General features: G+C 55.4%; 1 protein-coding gene across 1 annotated transcript in view; it reads right to left on the bottom strand.

The window, feature by feature from the left end:
• Positions 1-5912: 5912 nt before the first annotated feature.
• INPP5A (inositol polyphosphate-5-phosphatase A) overlaps positions 5913-14592 on the bottom strand; it is a 248670-nt gene continuing 239990 nt past the window's right edge. Inside the window, exons 17-20 of the mRNA XM_027840462.1 lie at positions 12401-12512; positions 8517-8585; positions 7504-7591; positions 5913-7415 (exon numbers count right to left, since the gene is read on the bottom strand). Of these exons, the coding sequence (XP_027696263.1) occupies positions 7511-7591; positions 8517-8585; positions 12401-12512 (262 nt within the window). The 3' untranslated portion in view covers positions 5913-7415; positions 7504-7510. The remainder of the gene's footprint in view (positions 7416-7503; positions 7592-8516; positions 8586-12400; positions 12513-14592) is intronic.

The following is a 14592-nucleotide window of genomic DNA, read 5'->3' as shown; positions in this document are numbered from 1 at the left end:
CGATACAAGAATGCAGAGTCAGGGAGACCCAAATAGAACCATAGAGAGGCAGGCAGGCAGGTAGGCAGGCAGGCAGGCAGACAGGCAGGCAGACAGGCAGACAGGCAGGCACGCAGGCAGGCAGACAGGCAGGCAGGCAGGCAGACAGGCAGACAGGCAGACAGGCAGACAGGCAGGCAGGCAGGCAGACAGGCAGGCAAACAGGCAGGCAGACGGCAGTCAGAAATCCCCCGATACAAGAATGCAGAGTCAGGGAGACCCAAATAGAACCATAGAGAAAGAGGGACTGACCGAGAGCCTTCCTCGAAGGCCGGGAAGCGGGCAAGCATGGGCTGGGCTCCCTCAGACTTGGCAGCTGGATAGCGACCCTAGAGACCCCTGCTCCTGGACCTCTCTGGGAGGCCCCCTCCTCCCTCATACCGGAGGCTCCTGGCCTGTAGGGGCTACGGGCTGGGCGTACTCGGTCCACCTGAAATCTGGGTGCAGGTGGGCTGCCTCTCCCCAGTTCTTTCGACCCATCGAGTCCAGTCCTAGCCAGGATCCTCCTTGTACCAAGCCCAGAGGATCAGGCCAGAGCCGGGAGCCCAGGTACTCTTTCTGGCGGCCCTCCTGCTAGTCTCTCTTCTTCCGGTGGTCAGGTTCCTCGGTCCTCCCTTCACTCTCTTTGGGCCTGTGTTTGTATCTCCCCACCCGTCGGTCCTTCGTCTCTTCCCCTGGCCGCAGAGTCTCTCACCGTTCCCCTACCTACCCCTCTCCCGGCCCGCTCCTCGATCCCTGGGGTGGTTCCCTGCTTCCTCCCCACGAGCCCTATTCTTCCTCTTGTTCGCTTGGGTTTGCAAGGGGAGTCCGAGGGCTTTGAGGTCCGATGATTGACTCACTTAGGCCCCACCGACACCCTCCACCCATTCCCACCTCTACCTGCATCCCCCCTGCCACCTTCTCCAGGCTCTCACTGGAGCTCTCTCTGGCTCCTCCCTAGTAGCCTTCCAAAGAAGCCACCGGGAAAGAGCCAGGACGCATCCCTCCTGCCCACCCCAGCCTCTGATTTTCAACCCTAGAGAGCCCCAGGGCCTCAGCAGGGCAGCAGACGGAGGGGTTGCCTGGTGTATAGTTTCCAGCCCCTAGCCCCCAGCTCAGGTTGAGGGAGGACGTGCTCTCTGACGCTGTGGACCACCCACACTCTGCAGACTGCCGTGGCATCTCTGGTCACAGACTGGCGTCCTGGCCTCCTGGAGATGCTCATGAAGGGGGTGGTTGGGAGAGGAGGGCCCTCACCCTGAAAGGTCCCCTCTAAGCCTGTGTCACGGGACACCTCAAGCTGCTGAGGAATCAACGGTGAGGCCTCTCCCTGTCTCTTCGATGCCTCTGCTTGCCACTTGCCCACCTGGAGCTCTGAAATAAGGGGAGTCTCTTTCCCCACTCCCGGCCCCAGGGCTGCTCCAGACTGAGGAGTTCAGGCAGGTTCCATCTTCTGTGGTCCCCATTTAACCTAACACCCCTCCCTACCCTCAGCATCCCTCAGGATATCCTGACGTTCTTACCCAAGCCTGCCTGTTCCAGACCAGGGCTACTACGTGGCAGAGAAGGGTCCTGCTAGTGGGAGGGACGCTCCCCAGGAAGGCCACAGGCCAAGCGAACCTGAATGTAGGAGCCCAGCTCCAGAGGGCTGTCCTCTGGCATGGAAGAACATTGCAAAGGACAGTAGTTAGTCCTTAGCTCCTTCCCCTCCCCCTACTAAAGTGAAAGGAAAAGAAGAATCCCATCGGATCCCAGGTCTTGTAGTTCTGAATGAGCCTCTGCTCTGTCCAAAGTTCCCAGAAGGCTGCTGGGCTTTCATTGGACTTCTCCGTGTGACCTCGGCAGAGTCCAGTGTTTGGGGGCGGGGTCAGGGTTGAAGGTCCCAGCAGGTCTCCAAGGCCCCTTTCTGCTCCCAGGCTTCTTTGTTTTTGTAGAATAATCCCATGTGTAGCCGGTCTGGCCCTCCTGACCAGTTCAGGACCAGCACAGGAGGCCCTCGGGGGTCTGCCCGGTGCTCACTTCTGGGTGAGTCCTTGAGGAAGACCTAGCATACAGCTGTGGGTGTGGTCCAGGCATAATTGTTGTTGTTCGGTCATGTCTGACTCCTCGTGACCCCAGCTGGGGTTTTCTTGGCAAAGATCCTGGAGTGGTTTGCCATTTCCTTCCGCAGTTCATTTTATGGATGAGGAACTGAGGCAAACAGGGCGAAGTGACTCACTCGTCCAAGATCACACAGCTAGAAAGTGTCTGAGGCCACACTTGAACTCAGGTCCTCCTGACTCCATGGGCAGCTGGGTGGCACAGTGGATAGACTGCCAGTCCTCAAGTCCTCTTCCTGAGTTCATATCTGGACTCAGATACTTCCGAGCTGTGTGACCCTGGGCAAGTCACTTCCCCCTGTTTGCTTCAGTTTCCTCATCTGTAAAATGAACTGGGGAAGGAAATGGCAAACCCCTCCAGGATCTCTGCCAAGAAAACCCCAACTGGGGTCACGAGGAGTCGGACACAACAGAAACAAGTGAACGACAATTTCCCAGCTCCAGGTCCAGAGCTGCCCTCTGGCCCAAGTCCCTGGAGGTTGGGGGCAGGAGGAGAAACTGGCTAGTCTTTCATCTCCGGATGCGCTGCAGGCGTTAGAGGGAAGATGTGAATGAAGTCAGAACACTGGACCCATCCAAAGAAACTTACCAGCACCCTTGGGAGCCACGCCCGGCAGAGATACAGCGCCCTTAGCACTGCTCCATCACTCAGTGCCTGAGCTGCCTGTGCTCTGAGCACCAAGGCTCTATGACAGGAGAGGCATGGCTCACTTTCCTCATCTGCTGCATTGCCTAACTCCCAGAGTGGGTGTGAGAAGCCAGCGAGAGGCTCCTTTTCCCTTCCCCTCTACAGCTAACAACATATGAGCATGTTCATTTAATGTTGATTAGGGAACTTAATCAATTGGATTCACCAAACCTTTACTAAGCGTTGGCTGTGTCCAAGGCCCATGTGCCTACGTCCAAGGTAGTAGGCATGGAACTCGTTTAACAAAAGGATTACTTAAAGTGGGGGGTGTGGGCAGTCAGTGCTTGGAGATCACCAGACGACCCGTCCCTCAAATTTGAGCTTGTCAAAGTGTTATTGATGAGTTATATAACTTGTTTTGCACAAAAGACATCAAGGACACGCATGAACCAAGAGAGGTGAGCAGGGCCCGTAAGCAGGTGCTCCCCTCCAGCCGCCTGGTCCCCCCAGGGGGCCCAGAAGGAGCCAGCAGGGCAAGGTCTTGGCTTGTGACGGGCAGATGCCTTCCAGGTGAAGAAGCCTCTGGTCACCTTTGCTAGGTCGTCCCCGAGACCCCAGGTGCCCCCGATGGGCGACACCGTTCTGTTTGCTATTTTACCTCTTGCCCATTTATTTTTCCAGCTGTGATTCCCCACTCCGTTTCCTAGCTCCTCTCCAGCCCAGCGTGGTGGTGGCTTGGTCTGAAGCCTGGGCCAAGCTAGCATTCCTATTGCCCCTGCTTTGCTTGCCTGTGCCCTGCTCACCCAGAGGCCCCCAGAATACTCAGGATGGGGCCCATCCTCAGCACAGGGGATGTTCTCAGGGCCCCGTCCAAGAGGGCTCAACACAGTGCACTGTCTCATTGGAGCCTCTCAGCCCCTCTGGGGGCAGGTGGCACCAACATCCTTGTCTCCATTTCACAGACCAGGAAGGTGAGGCTCCGAAGGAAAACGTGGCTTCCATAGTCACAGAAGTAGAGAGGCAGGATGGGACTCAGGTTTTCCTGCCGCTCCATCCAGCCTACTGAGCTCAGGTTTCGGTGCCAGGTAATAGTTTTAAAGGGCTATCCTTTCCCGACAAAGGCAGGAGGGGAGGGGATGGGCTTCTGGGGGAGGCAAAATTATTTCTCCTGGGGGTGTGGGGGGCAGCTCATACTTCACAAACCCCAGCTCATACACAGGTAAGGATGGAGGGGTGGAGTGACTGAGCAAAAGCTCCAAATTCTCTTGCAGGCCAATTTTCGATGACTTTCTATACTTTAGAAAGGGAAGGTCAAAGAGACAAGATTTTTCAAAAGAACCCCTCCTCCCTTTTGTTAGGTGTGATTTTTGTTTGTTTTTGGTGAGGCAGTTGGGGTTAAGTGACTTGCCCAGAGTCACACAGCAGTGAGTGTTATGTGTCTGAGGCCAGATTTGAACTCAGGTCCTCCTGACTCCAGGGCTGGTGCTCTATCCACTGCACCACCTAGCCGCCCCCTCTCCTCCCTTTTTTTGCTCACTTATATGGGGGCCAGCCTTCGAGCACATCACTTTCCAGGGAAGGGTCGCCCAGGCTAGTTAATGGGAAGGGAACCTTCCACCTGGTGGTCTGGAGAGCCAGACACCCTTTCATTGTGTCTAACCTTGGGCCAGTCCCTTCACGTCCATGGGCCTCAGTGTTACCATCAACTCCGGGATGACGGATTGGGCTTCCCTGACCCTGAAGGTCCCCAACCACTGTCAGAATCCTCTCCCTGCATGATGTGCTCCTCCCCACCCCCTAAAGGCTGGAGCTGGCTCAGGCCCAGGGGACGTGGAGTATCAGGCACCACAGCCACTTCTGCGGCTGTCCGGGAGCCCATCGTGGGCTGATTTATTTCAATGTGATGATGAAAACACCCCATCTTTTAGCCTGCTCGCTAATCACTGTGTGCGCGCACGCGTGTGCACGCACACTGAATCAATTTAGAAATTAGCCCTGGCTCTCACCCTCACATTACCTTTGGAATACCCTGGGGCAGCCTGCTCAGCTCTGAAGCCCAAGCCTGCATGCAGGGGCAAGGGTCAACAGTGAGGAGTCAGTCCTGGGGAAGCGGGGAGAAGCCCAGATCTCTCCTGCCCATGTCCTCCATCAGCCTGGCTTCTGGGAGCGGGGCTGAACGCTGGCTCTGAGGAGGGGGCAGAGGCTGGCGGGGCGTGGAGGTGGGGAGAAGGGAGGGAGGTGACCCTGAAGAGCCTTCAAAGGCTGTCTCTCTCAGTGACAGGTGGCCCCGGCAGCTCTTCCAGGAGGGAGTGGGGAGACTGGATCGGGCCCAGTGACTGGCTGATTATCTGTGGTCCAGCCTGGTTAAGCTCTGGTCTCCTGGGCATGGTTATTTTGGCCAAAGCATCTCGTGAATGCTTGGACTTCACTGGCTGGCAGACCATGGGCAGCACCATAGCACTGCTCTGGCGGTCTTACATCTCCAGGGTTTTTGTGGAATCAGGTGGAGATCAGGAGCAAGGAGGCAGGGTACACAGACATGTACCCACTCAGGAGAGTAATTGAAATAATGCCCAAAGTAGGTCTGTGTTTACTTCTTTGTCAGCACACCGAGGGGTTTCTGTACGCCCAGCGGTCTCCTTCCCTCCAAATCCAAGGTTTATTTGGGTTGGGGGCATGAGAGGATTTCCCATTGGTGATGGTCAGGAGGACCCTGGGTAAGACCTGGGCTCAGGGGTTCCAGAGGAGGCCGTTCCACGTGCTCTGAAGTGGGTCCAGTAATGCCTGCCAATGATCCACATGGGGCTGCTGGGAAAGGGTCTGCAAAGTACTCGGAGCTCCCTGGCTGGGCTAGCGTGGCCAGCGTGGTAGTGGCTATGACACAGGTCTCCACGGTTTCACCTTCCTCCTCTTCCCTCCTTGCCACATCCCCAGTACCTCGGGCTACCCTGGGGCACATGGCCCCTTTCATAGAAATCTGTGTGCCTCCTACAGGCTGCCCGCAACATTCTCACCCAACCTCAGCATCGGGGAGCCCTCTGAAATCAGCTGTTGGGGCCGAAGAGGCCAGATCTCTGCTGCTCTTAACCGAGGTGGGAGAAAAGCCCCCTGCACGGTCTGCCCAACAGGCCTCCTGGGTGGGCAGGAAAACAAAACAGGGACACAAACACAGTCACCAAGATCATTTTTATTGCTCGAGAACAGAGTTCTCATTTCTCAAGGCCTTCCAAGTTATTTCACAAGTGAAATTCACGCCCAAGAGAATTACCCGCGTTGAAACTGCGGCAGAGCACACTCGCTGGCCACGGATCAGGCCGCGGCATTTCTCTCCCTCCAGAGGCGCACACGCCCAAATCCGGTGGTGCTAGCAACAGAACAAATCCTGCAAGCGGACACAGACACACCAACATCGTAGTGATTTACGGCCCCTCCGGCGTCCGCGGAATGCCCTCACCCAGTCCGTGAACTCTGTAGTGTCTAAATGGAGTCGATAAAACCCACGCCTGTGTTTCGTCAACAGCCTCACTGATCACCTTTTAATGCTGTACCGAGCTGAGGTGGGGGCCCGAGGGGGTGGGCGGAGGAGAGCTCTGTCCAGAGTGGCTTGCCTGGGTGGGGACAGGGGGGTTCCTAAAACAGTGAGAAGCAGTTTCTACCTGAAGCAGATGAGGTTGCTTTATTTCTTCCAGGATGTGACTGTTGTCGCCAGACTACTTGGCACCACAGACAGTGACAAAAGAAGGCTGTTTAGAATGGGTCACCAGGTTCTGAAAGGGGACACCCATTCCCCAGCCTAGCTATCACATCACCTTCCATCCCTAAGGAGCACAGAAAGAGGAGGGTGGCCAGGGGAAGGGGCACGGGGCTGCACGGGGTGTGTTCTAAAGGTTCTGGTGGCTGGTATGGAAGGAACTAAATCAACCTCGGGCTCCAACATGAGGGGCTGACTGAACGCCTCTGGCAGGCTTCAGACTGGAAAGTCTACTTAGCATAGGTTTTGGTAAGATTTATAAATTATTCTTAAAAAGTATATATATTTATATATATTTATATATATATATAAAAATGGAAAGCAGCTGCAGTGTGATTCAAAAAACCATGGACCATGGCAGTAGAGTAAATAACATGAAACTGGGGAAACACAAGTCCTATCAGTAAAAATCACCAATGAGTCAAGGACGAGGATGAGCTACCCTAAGCTGGTGGCGAGAGCGCGCCATCGCTAAGTATTGCTATCTATCTACACAGTCCGGCGGACAGCCCCCCCTCCCCCGCCGCTGCGCCCCCGGGCTCTCAGGAGGCAGAAGGAGCCTCTTTCCGTCGGCCAACAATCGTTTAAGAGTTGAAAATGGTGAAACCTAAAAGGCAGACTACTTCTGCAGTCTATTAGCGTTTTGGCAACAGGACTGTGACTTATTAAAAAATTCCACATTTCTACTTGACGTCACAGGAACATACAAGACAGTGAGGTATGTGAGGCTCTCCTTGAACAGCGTCCTGGTGCGGAAGCAGCGTGTGGTCAGCAGTCTACAAATGTGGCACTCAGGACTGGTTTATCAATAAGTTGTTAAATAGAATGGGTTTCAGCATACTGCTTCTCCTCCTCCTCCTCCTGGCAGGCTACAAGGCAGTCTCCCGAAAGATCTTCTCGCTTCGCTGGCATCTTCTCCCTGGCATGGAAGGAGCACTCGTTAGCCCAGAGCCGCGCGGGAGGAAAGGCTGGATCGCAAAGGGGAACGGTAAGAAAGGGATATTTACCAACACGTCACTGCACGACACAACACTTGTGCAAATGAGCACTGGGTTTACCTGCCCCCGGAGCGATGCGGAAGGACAGGAACACCGGCTGCGGTGAGGAGGAAGAAGAGGAGAAGCCGTCAGAGCTGTCCGCGAGCTGGCCGAGCCTGCTCAGGCACCGCCACCATCCCTCCCCTCCTCCCGCCCACCTCATCCAATTCAATCCATTCCAGCGGGGCAGGGGCCTGTCAATCGGCCAATCGGCGGGGCAGGGGTCACCACCCCAGGCTTTGGGGACAAGGGGATCCGCGTGGTTAATGTTTAATTGGACCACCTGGGAAGGACCAGTCTTCTGTTCTGTGACAAAGGTCTCATCGCCACATCCAGAGAGAGGAAGGCCCCACCTAAGACTTCCCAATGAATACACCAATAATGCGAGGGGAGCAAAGACGGGGCTTCTAATGAACTCCCCCTTGTCTGCAGCGGACAGCGTTACAGACGTTACAGACGGGCTGCCCATAAAGACGCTGTTAAGAAAAGGAAAGCGTTGCTGCTGGGTTTGGGAGGAGAACACGCTGGCCCTGCTCTACATAGCTCAGGACTCATACAAGTGATGGGGGCGGTGTGTGCTTCTCTCCAGGGGACATTTCATGGGGCAGCACCTCAGGCGAGGGGCTGGGGGCCTGCAGTATGGGATTTTTGGGTCCTGGGCCTGGACAGAGAGCTCTTGGACCTAACGCTGCTTGTGAGTCATACAGAAACTGGACCCAAAAAAACACAATTCAAATAATATGTGAATTCATATGGGGGGGTTAGGGAATAAAAATCCTCCAGAAAATGCTCTAGTGTGGTTGGTCTGCCGTCTAGGGAACATTCCCACCTCCCCCCACCACCACCACCTCCCCACCCCCTGGCTTCTGCAGCCTCGGGCCTTAAAGAGAGTTTTAGTTCAGGTACACGGAGCAAGGAGGGATGGCCCGTGTCCATCCCGGGGCGGGCGCCCAATCTGCCTTCCAGGTGGCAGCTTAAAATACCTTGTGATCTCCCATGCAGACATTGGGCCCAATATTGTCGTAGGTCACAATCTTCTCATCGTTTTCAGACTAGGAGAAGACAAAAGGGAGAAGGGGTAAGTCAGGCGGGGGTAGCAGCATCCCAGAGACGGTGGGCCCACCAGGCCACCGCCAAAGCCTCTGTAACGAGGCTGGTGCTCAGGCGGACGGCGGCCACATCACACCTCCAAGGAATGCCTTCCCAAGAAAGGCCCCTGAGAGCCCAGCCTGGCAGCCTCACCCCTCTGCACAGGGCCCCCGTCTCTGGCCTGGACTCTGCCCTGCACATCTCTACCGTGTGGCCAGTGGGCGCGCCAGGCAAGAGGCGGGAGTCTGCTCTACCTGTTGAGCCCAGGGCCCGTCACATAACAGCAGCTTCATAAATGAATGGATAACAGAAGCAAACATGAGAACGACGATTCCCCCGCCGAGGATGGGACTCTACCTGCCTCAATCTCCTGAACATGTTGGGGCTTCAATAAAAATGCACGGCCCCTGGCCTGGATGGGTATGGGCCCCCAGCAAGAGATCCAGGGGCTTCCCTCACACAGCAGTCAAAGCGGTTTTCAAAACCTGATTTCTGGATGTGAATGGCCAACAGAAAATGCTGGGTCAACCTTTAGGGTCTCTCCCCTGCCAGCTGGCCTCTGGGCTAGGGTTCGGGGCAGCTCTGGGGTCCTGGGGACTCAGTCCAAGTCCCTGGGCCATGCCCCCTGAAAGTACAGGGAGTGCATGTAGTCCAAGAGGTGCATGCTGCTCCCAGGGGACCTCAATCTGGTCTGGGTCTCATCGGATGCCCCTTAACCACCTGCTTTCAGTCCCCCCAGCTCCTTCCCGCTCGCCGTGAGCTACGGATGTGGTAAGGCCCACCCTAGTCCAGACCTCACGTGTGGCTGGGGGGGCCGGCCAGGGCCCGAGTCACCGGGGTGGGGGCCGGGGGGCCGGCCAGGGTCACTGGCGCACAGCCTGGGCTGGAGAGCCTGGGGTATTGCTCAGCTAGGCAGGACTAGCACACCTTAGCTGGATTCTAAACTCTGATTAAAAAAAAAAAAACAACTCCAAGTTTGAACTTTCTTCTCAAACATTTTGTTTTCCTCTCTCATGGATGAGAAAGCCTTGACTCGTGTAATCAAAGCGGCTCATCTTTTTGTCATTTTCTCTATTTAATCTGATTTTGACGACCGGTGGCATGAAGCCGGAGCCTTCTTCGAGAACAGGAACGAGGGAGTTCTCATACCGCTACACAAAGCAATTTGTACACGTTAATTACATCTGGAAAGGTGCGCTTGCTGGCGGCTGGCTCGCAGGCTCCCACGATTCGGCCTCTGCTGGAGTCGGGGCGGTCTTTCATGCGTCGGCCACGGGATGCTTTGGTTTGAGAGGAAACATTCGAGCTCTGTCACACGCGTGATCACTCAAGTCTGGCTGGGCAGGCTCGATGTAAACAGTAGCATTTACGACGATCGAGTTAAAACTGAATTATCTTTGATGCGGTCTCAGAGCTGAAGGTCAAGGTTACTCGACGGTGCCCCAGAGTGGAACAGGCGAACCTTGTGCAGGGGACGCACGAGCACCTTCCAATCTCTGGGCCCACAGCGCTGCCACCCTCAGAAGTGGGGACCCATTCGTCAAGAGCAAGTTGATAATTTACAAAGGCAGCGCGAGAGGGGGGATTTCCGACTGCATAATCTTTCGACAGATAAACAAATCACAGCAGCAACGGCGGCCACTCCAGTGAGCATTCATTACCGCGCGCTCTCAGGCATCGCCGCCGCTCCCGCGCAGCGGGCAACCTTTGGTGTGTTAGGGCTCAGGAAGCAGAACGTAACATGATGGCGAGGTAACCGAGCGTGGCATGATCGATGAGGCCCCGTGTCTGCACAGTCTGTAACGGGGAGCCACGTGCCAGGTAGTGCCGTGGGCTAATTGGAGCACAGCAGCCCCCTCCCCCGCCCCAGCACAGCTGGGGCTGCCCGGGATTAGGACCGTGCTGCTGGAGGCCCTCTCCCCCAGTTCTGAGACTGGTCAGACACCGATGCCGGGGCCCAGAGAGAGGAAGGCTCAGGGCGGGATTGGAATGCGTGCTCCGAACAGGGGAGGGGCACTCTGGAGGCCCCCAGGCCGCCTACAGCCAGGACACTGCTGATCGAAGATGTTTTCAATCATGCTTTTTGAGACTCTCCCGCTCACTGAGTGCCTGGATGTCAGACTGCTCTGTCCGTGATGAATTAAAGTCTTTAATTATTATTTTTTCAAGGTAGGAGCTGACAAAAGCAATCCCAGTATTGATTCTCGGGGAGGGTCTCACGCCAAACATTTCCCTCCAGGTTACTGTGGGGGCCTGACCAATCCTGGCAGACAGAGAGCAGGAAACCTGGGCATTTCCTAGAATTCACTGCATTCCATCACCAGGCAATTTTCTAAAAATGACGCTTTGGTTGAAAAAACTCCTTAGCACCAAAGAATGACTCATTGGCAACCTTTAGAGAAGAGCAGGCCATGGCCCCTCCTCAGCCACCCAGTCTGAGCCACGGACTGTGGACTTGAGGAGGGGCAGAAAGGAAGAGACAGAGGGAGACTGATGGACGGACGGACAGAGAACACGCTCAGGCCCAAAGGCACGCTGCACCTTCCCTTCTCCTATGGCACTTATGTCCACCACTCCCTTGTCTGATCCCCAGGCTTGGATCGTTAGGAACACCATACCACACATGGGGAAACTGAGGCACAAATTGGGGAAATGACTCGCCCAAGGTCACATGGGTCGTCACAGGCAGGGACAGGATTGGCCTCTTCCCCTATTCTACAGATGAGGAAGTTAGGGCTCCCAGGAGGTGCACAGGGCTCCCGAGGGAGTTGGTGAAGACCCTGGCCTCAAACGCAGGCCAGATTGGGGCCCCAAATCCTGCTGCTGGCTCGAGCTGCAGCTTCACAGCATTCACGGGCTTCTTGTTTGAGAGCAGATCAGAAGAGATCGGAGGAAACTAGAGAAGGGGCGCCAGCAGCCTCCTCCCTGTGGGACTCCAGGGCCTGCAGCCCTACCAGGACGGCTGGGTCTCCCGTCGGCCCTCGGGTGTTTTCCCTGCCAGGAGATGGCTCTGAGCTTTGAGATCCCCTCACCTCCCAAATGCCCACTGACCAACACCAGTCATTGGCTCACTGAGCAAACTGCGCCAGGCAGGGGTGCCCGGGGCTCCCAACTCGGGGGAGACCCTGGCCCGCACTCAGGAGCTCCCATTGAAGGAGGGGGCTGATCACCCACAGTGACACAGTGGGGTCTGTGCGTGTGTGGGTGTGTGTGTGTGCATGGGTGTATAGTGTATGTGTGTGTGTCTGAGTGTTAGTGTGTATAGGTATCTATACAGTGTCTATGTGTGTGTAAGTATAAGTGTGAGGTGTGTGTCTGAGTGTTAATGTATCTGCGTGAGTGTCTATGTGTGTAAATATGAGTGTGAGGTGTGTTTGTGTGTGTGCATGTCTGTGAGGGTGGGGTGTATGTGTGTGCATGCGTGTGTCTAAGTGTTAGTGTATATAGGTATCTGTGTGAGTGTCTATGTGTGTAAGTATGAATGTGAGGTATTTTTGTGTGTGTGTGTGCGTGTCTATGTGTGTGAGGGTGGGGTGTGTGTGTGCATGCATGTGTCTAAGTGTTAGTGTGTATAGATATCTGCAAGTGTGTGTAAGTATGAGTGTGAAGTGTGTTTGTGTGTGTGCTATGTGTGAGGGTAGGGATTGTGTGTGTGTGCATGCATGTGTCTAAGTGTTAGTGTGTATAGGTATCTGTGTGTGTGTGTGTGTGTGTGTGTGTGCATGCCCCCGGCCCATCCCAGCCCTGCCCAGCCCCGCCCCAGGATCTGGGGACTCACTCTCAGGATGAGCTCCTTGGCTGACGGGGACATGAGGATACGGTCGCACCATGCCGGACATCGGGTATTCATGTATTGCCTTCCTTGGCTCGAGTCTTCACTGTATGGGTAACTGGAAGGAGACCAAGAGAGGGGGGTCACCATGGCAACACCCGAGGGCCCCCCCACCCCAGGAGGGCCCCCCCCCACCCATTCGTGGCCCTGCGGCCTCCCCACCTCAAGTCATCAAGACTCACTCCCACCCACCGCATAGTCAGCAAATCTTGTCTCTTTTGCTCGGCCAGCCAGCACCTGAGCAACGGTTTGATTTGGCAGACTTTTATTATGCGCCTGCTGTGTGCCAGGCCCTAGGATCTAAGAAATTTGACCCAAGGAAGCTGGAGGAGGAGGAGGGAGAAGAGGGAGGGGGGCCTCCCTGTCTGGCCGCAAGCCAGGGGTCAGTGATAGGCACGCTCCTGAGCAGGGCAGTGCCCGGGACAGAGCTGGGCCACCGCGGCAGCATCTGGCCAACTGCCAAGGGATGGACAAGCCAGTGTGGATGCTCGGACCCCAGACAGCACAGGGCAGAAAGCGGCTTCCCCGCGTGGCCCCGAGGCAGAGGACCGAGCGGCTTCATGGGAATCAGAAGGGGATAAAGAAACAAAGCCCCCACCCGACACCGGAGACATCCCCGGAGACAGCCACGGCATCCCCGAAATGTGGCAGTGCTACTCCGAGGCTCACGAGCACTTGCTCAGGCTTGTGGCAGGCATGACTCCTTGCCCAGTACCTGCCCTTTCCCCAGGAGTGCCCCTGCACACCTCCTACAGGCACACCCTGAGGGCAGACAGAAGAGGGCCGGCCAGGTGTCACAGGACCTGCATTCAAATCCTGACACACTCGCCTACTCTCCTTTGCTCTCAGCCCCAGTAAATGAGCGTTGGAAGAGCCAAGCCACACCCCAACAGGATCTCCTGGACAAGCAGCCGCCCTCGGTCCAGCTTCTGCCTGACGACCTCTTGTGACAGGGAACTCCCTACCTCCCTACCAAGGCAGCCCAATTCCCTTCTCGGCGAGGGTTTTGACTGTTAGGAGGCTGGAATCTGCTGGAAATGTTTAATTAGGACAGTAAGACTGAGACCAGGAGAGGCCCACTCCCAGCGCCAGCAAGACACGGGTTGGGAGAGTCACCCAGCTAATAAAAGTCAGCACTAGGATCTGAACCCAGGGCCTTGGATGCTTAATCCAGGGCTCTTGTCACTACAGCACGCTGTTCCCCTTATCAGTAGTTTGTAGGCGCTGAAAAATATTTTTGCAAAAGCAGAGAATTCTGAGAAGTCAGCACATGGAGGGGGCAGCTGGTGCCAAGCAACCCCCATCACAGACACCGGATCTGCTTGGGGGGAGGGGAAGAGATTAAGCAGGTGAAGTGCCCATCAGAGGCGGCCCCAGGACATCCAGAAGAGGAGTGACCCTGGCAAAGTCCACAGCCACAGGACTTGATGGATTGGGTCTTTACTCTGGGCCCTGTGAAGGGCGAGGTCCAGCACGGCTGTACCTATAAATTCCTGAGCTCTCCCTTAATTTCTCTCTTACATGAACACACCAGCTCCCCTCTATGTGCTGTCTTCCCCCATTTAGAGCGAAAGCTCCTTGAGGGCAGAGACTTTTTTTTTGTTCGTACTGATACCTTCAGTGCTTGCACAAGGTCCGGCACATGATAAATGCTTAAAAAAATGGTCCATTCACTTATCCATGCATCTGTTCATCCATCCATCAGTCCATCCCTTCATTCTTTCATCCCTCCCTACATCCATCCATCCCTCCATTCTTCCCCAACCAGTCTTCCATCCATCCATCCATCCACCCATCCACCCACCCATCTATCCATCAATCCATCCATCCATCTACCCACCCTCCCACTATCCATTCTTCTATCCCTCCATCTACCCCCATCCATTCTTTCTTCCACTCATCCATCCATCCATCCACCCACCCATCTATTCATCTACCTACCCATCCATCCACCCACCCATCCAACTGTCCATATACCTATCCATTCTTCCCCATCCATCCATTCTTCCATCCACCTACCATCCATCCATCCATCCATTCTTCCATCCATCCATTCTTCCATCCATCTATTATCCATTCATCCATCCATCCATCCATTCTTCCATCCACCCATCCATCTATCCATCCACCCACCTATC

The sequence above is a fragment of the Vombatus ursinus genome, unplaced genomic scaffold (assembly GCF_900497805.2).
Source record: "Vombatus ursinus unplaced genomic scaffold, bare-nosed wombat genome assembly UNPS02014845.1, whole genome shotgun sequence".
In the NCBI taxonomy this organism is placed as follows: Eukaryota; Metazoa; Chordata; class Mammalia; order Diprotodontia; family Vombatidae; genus Vombatus; species Vombatus ursinus.
This window is presented reverse-complemented; position numbering and strand designations above follow the sequence as displayed.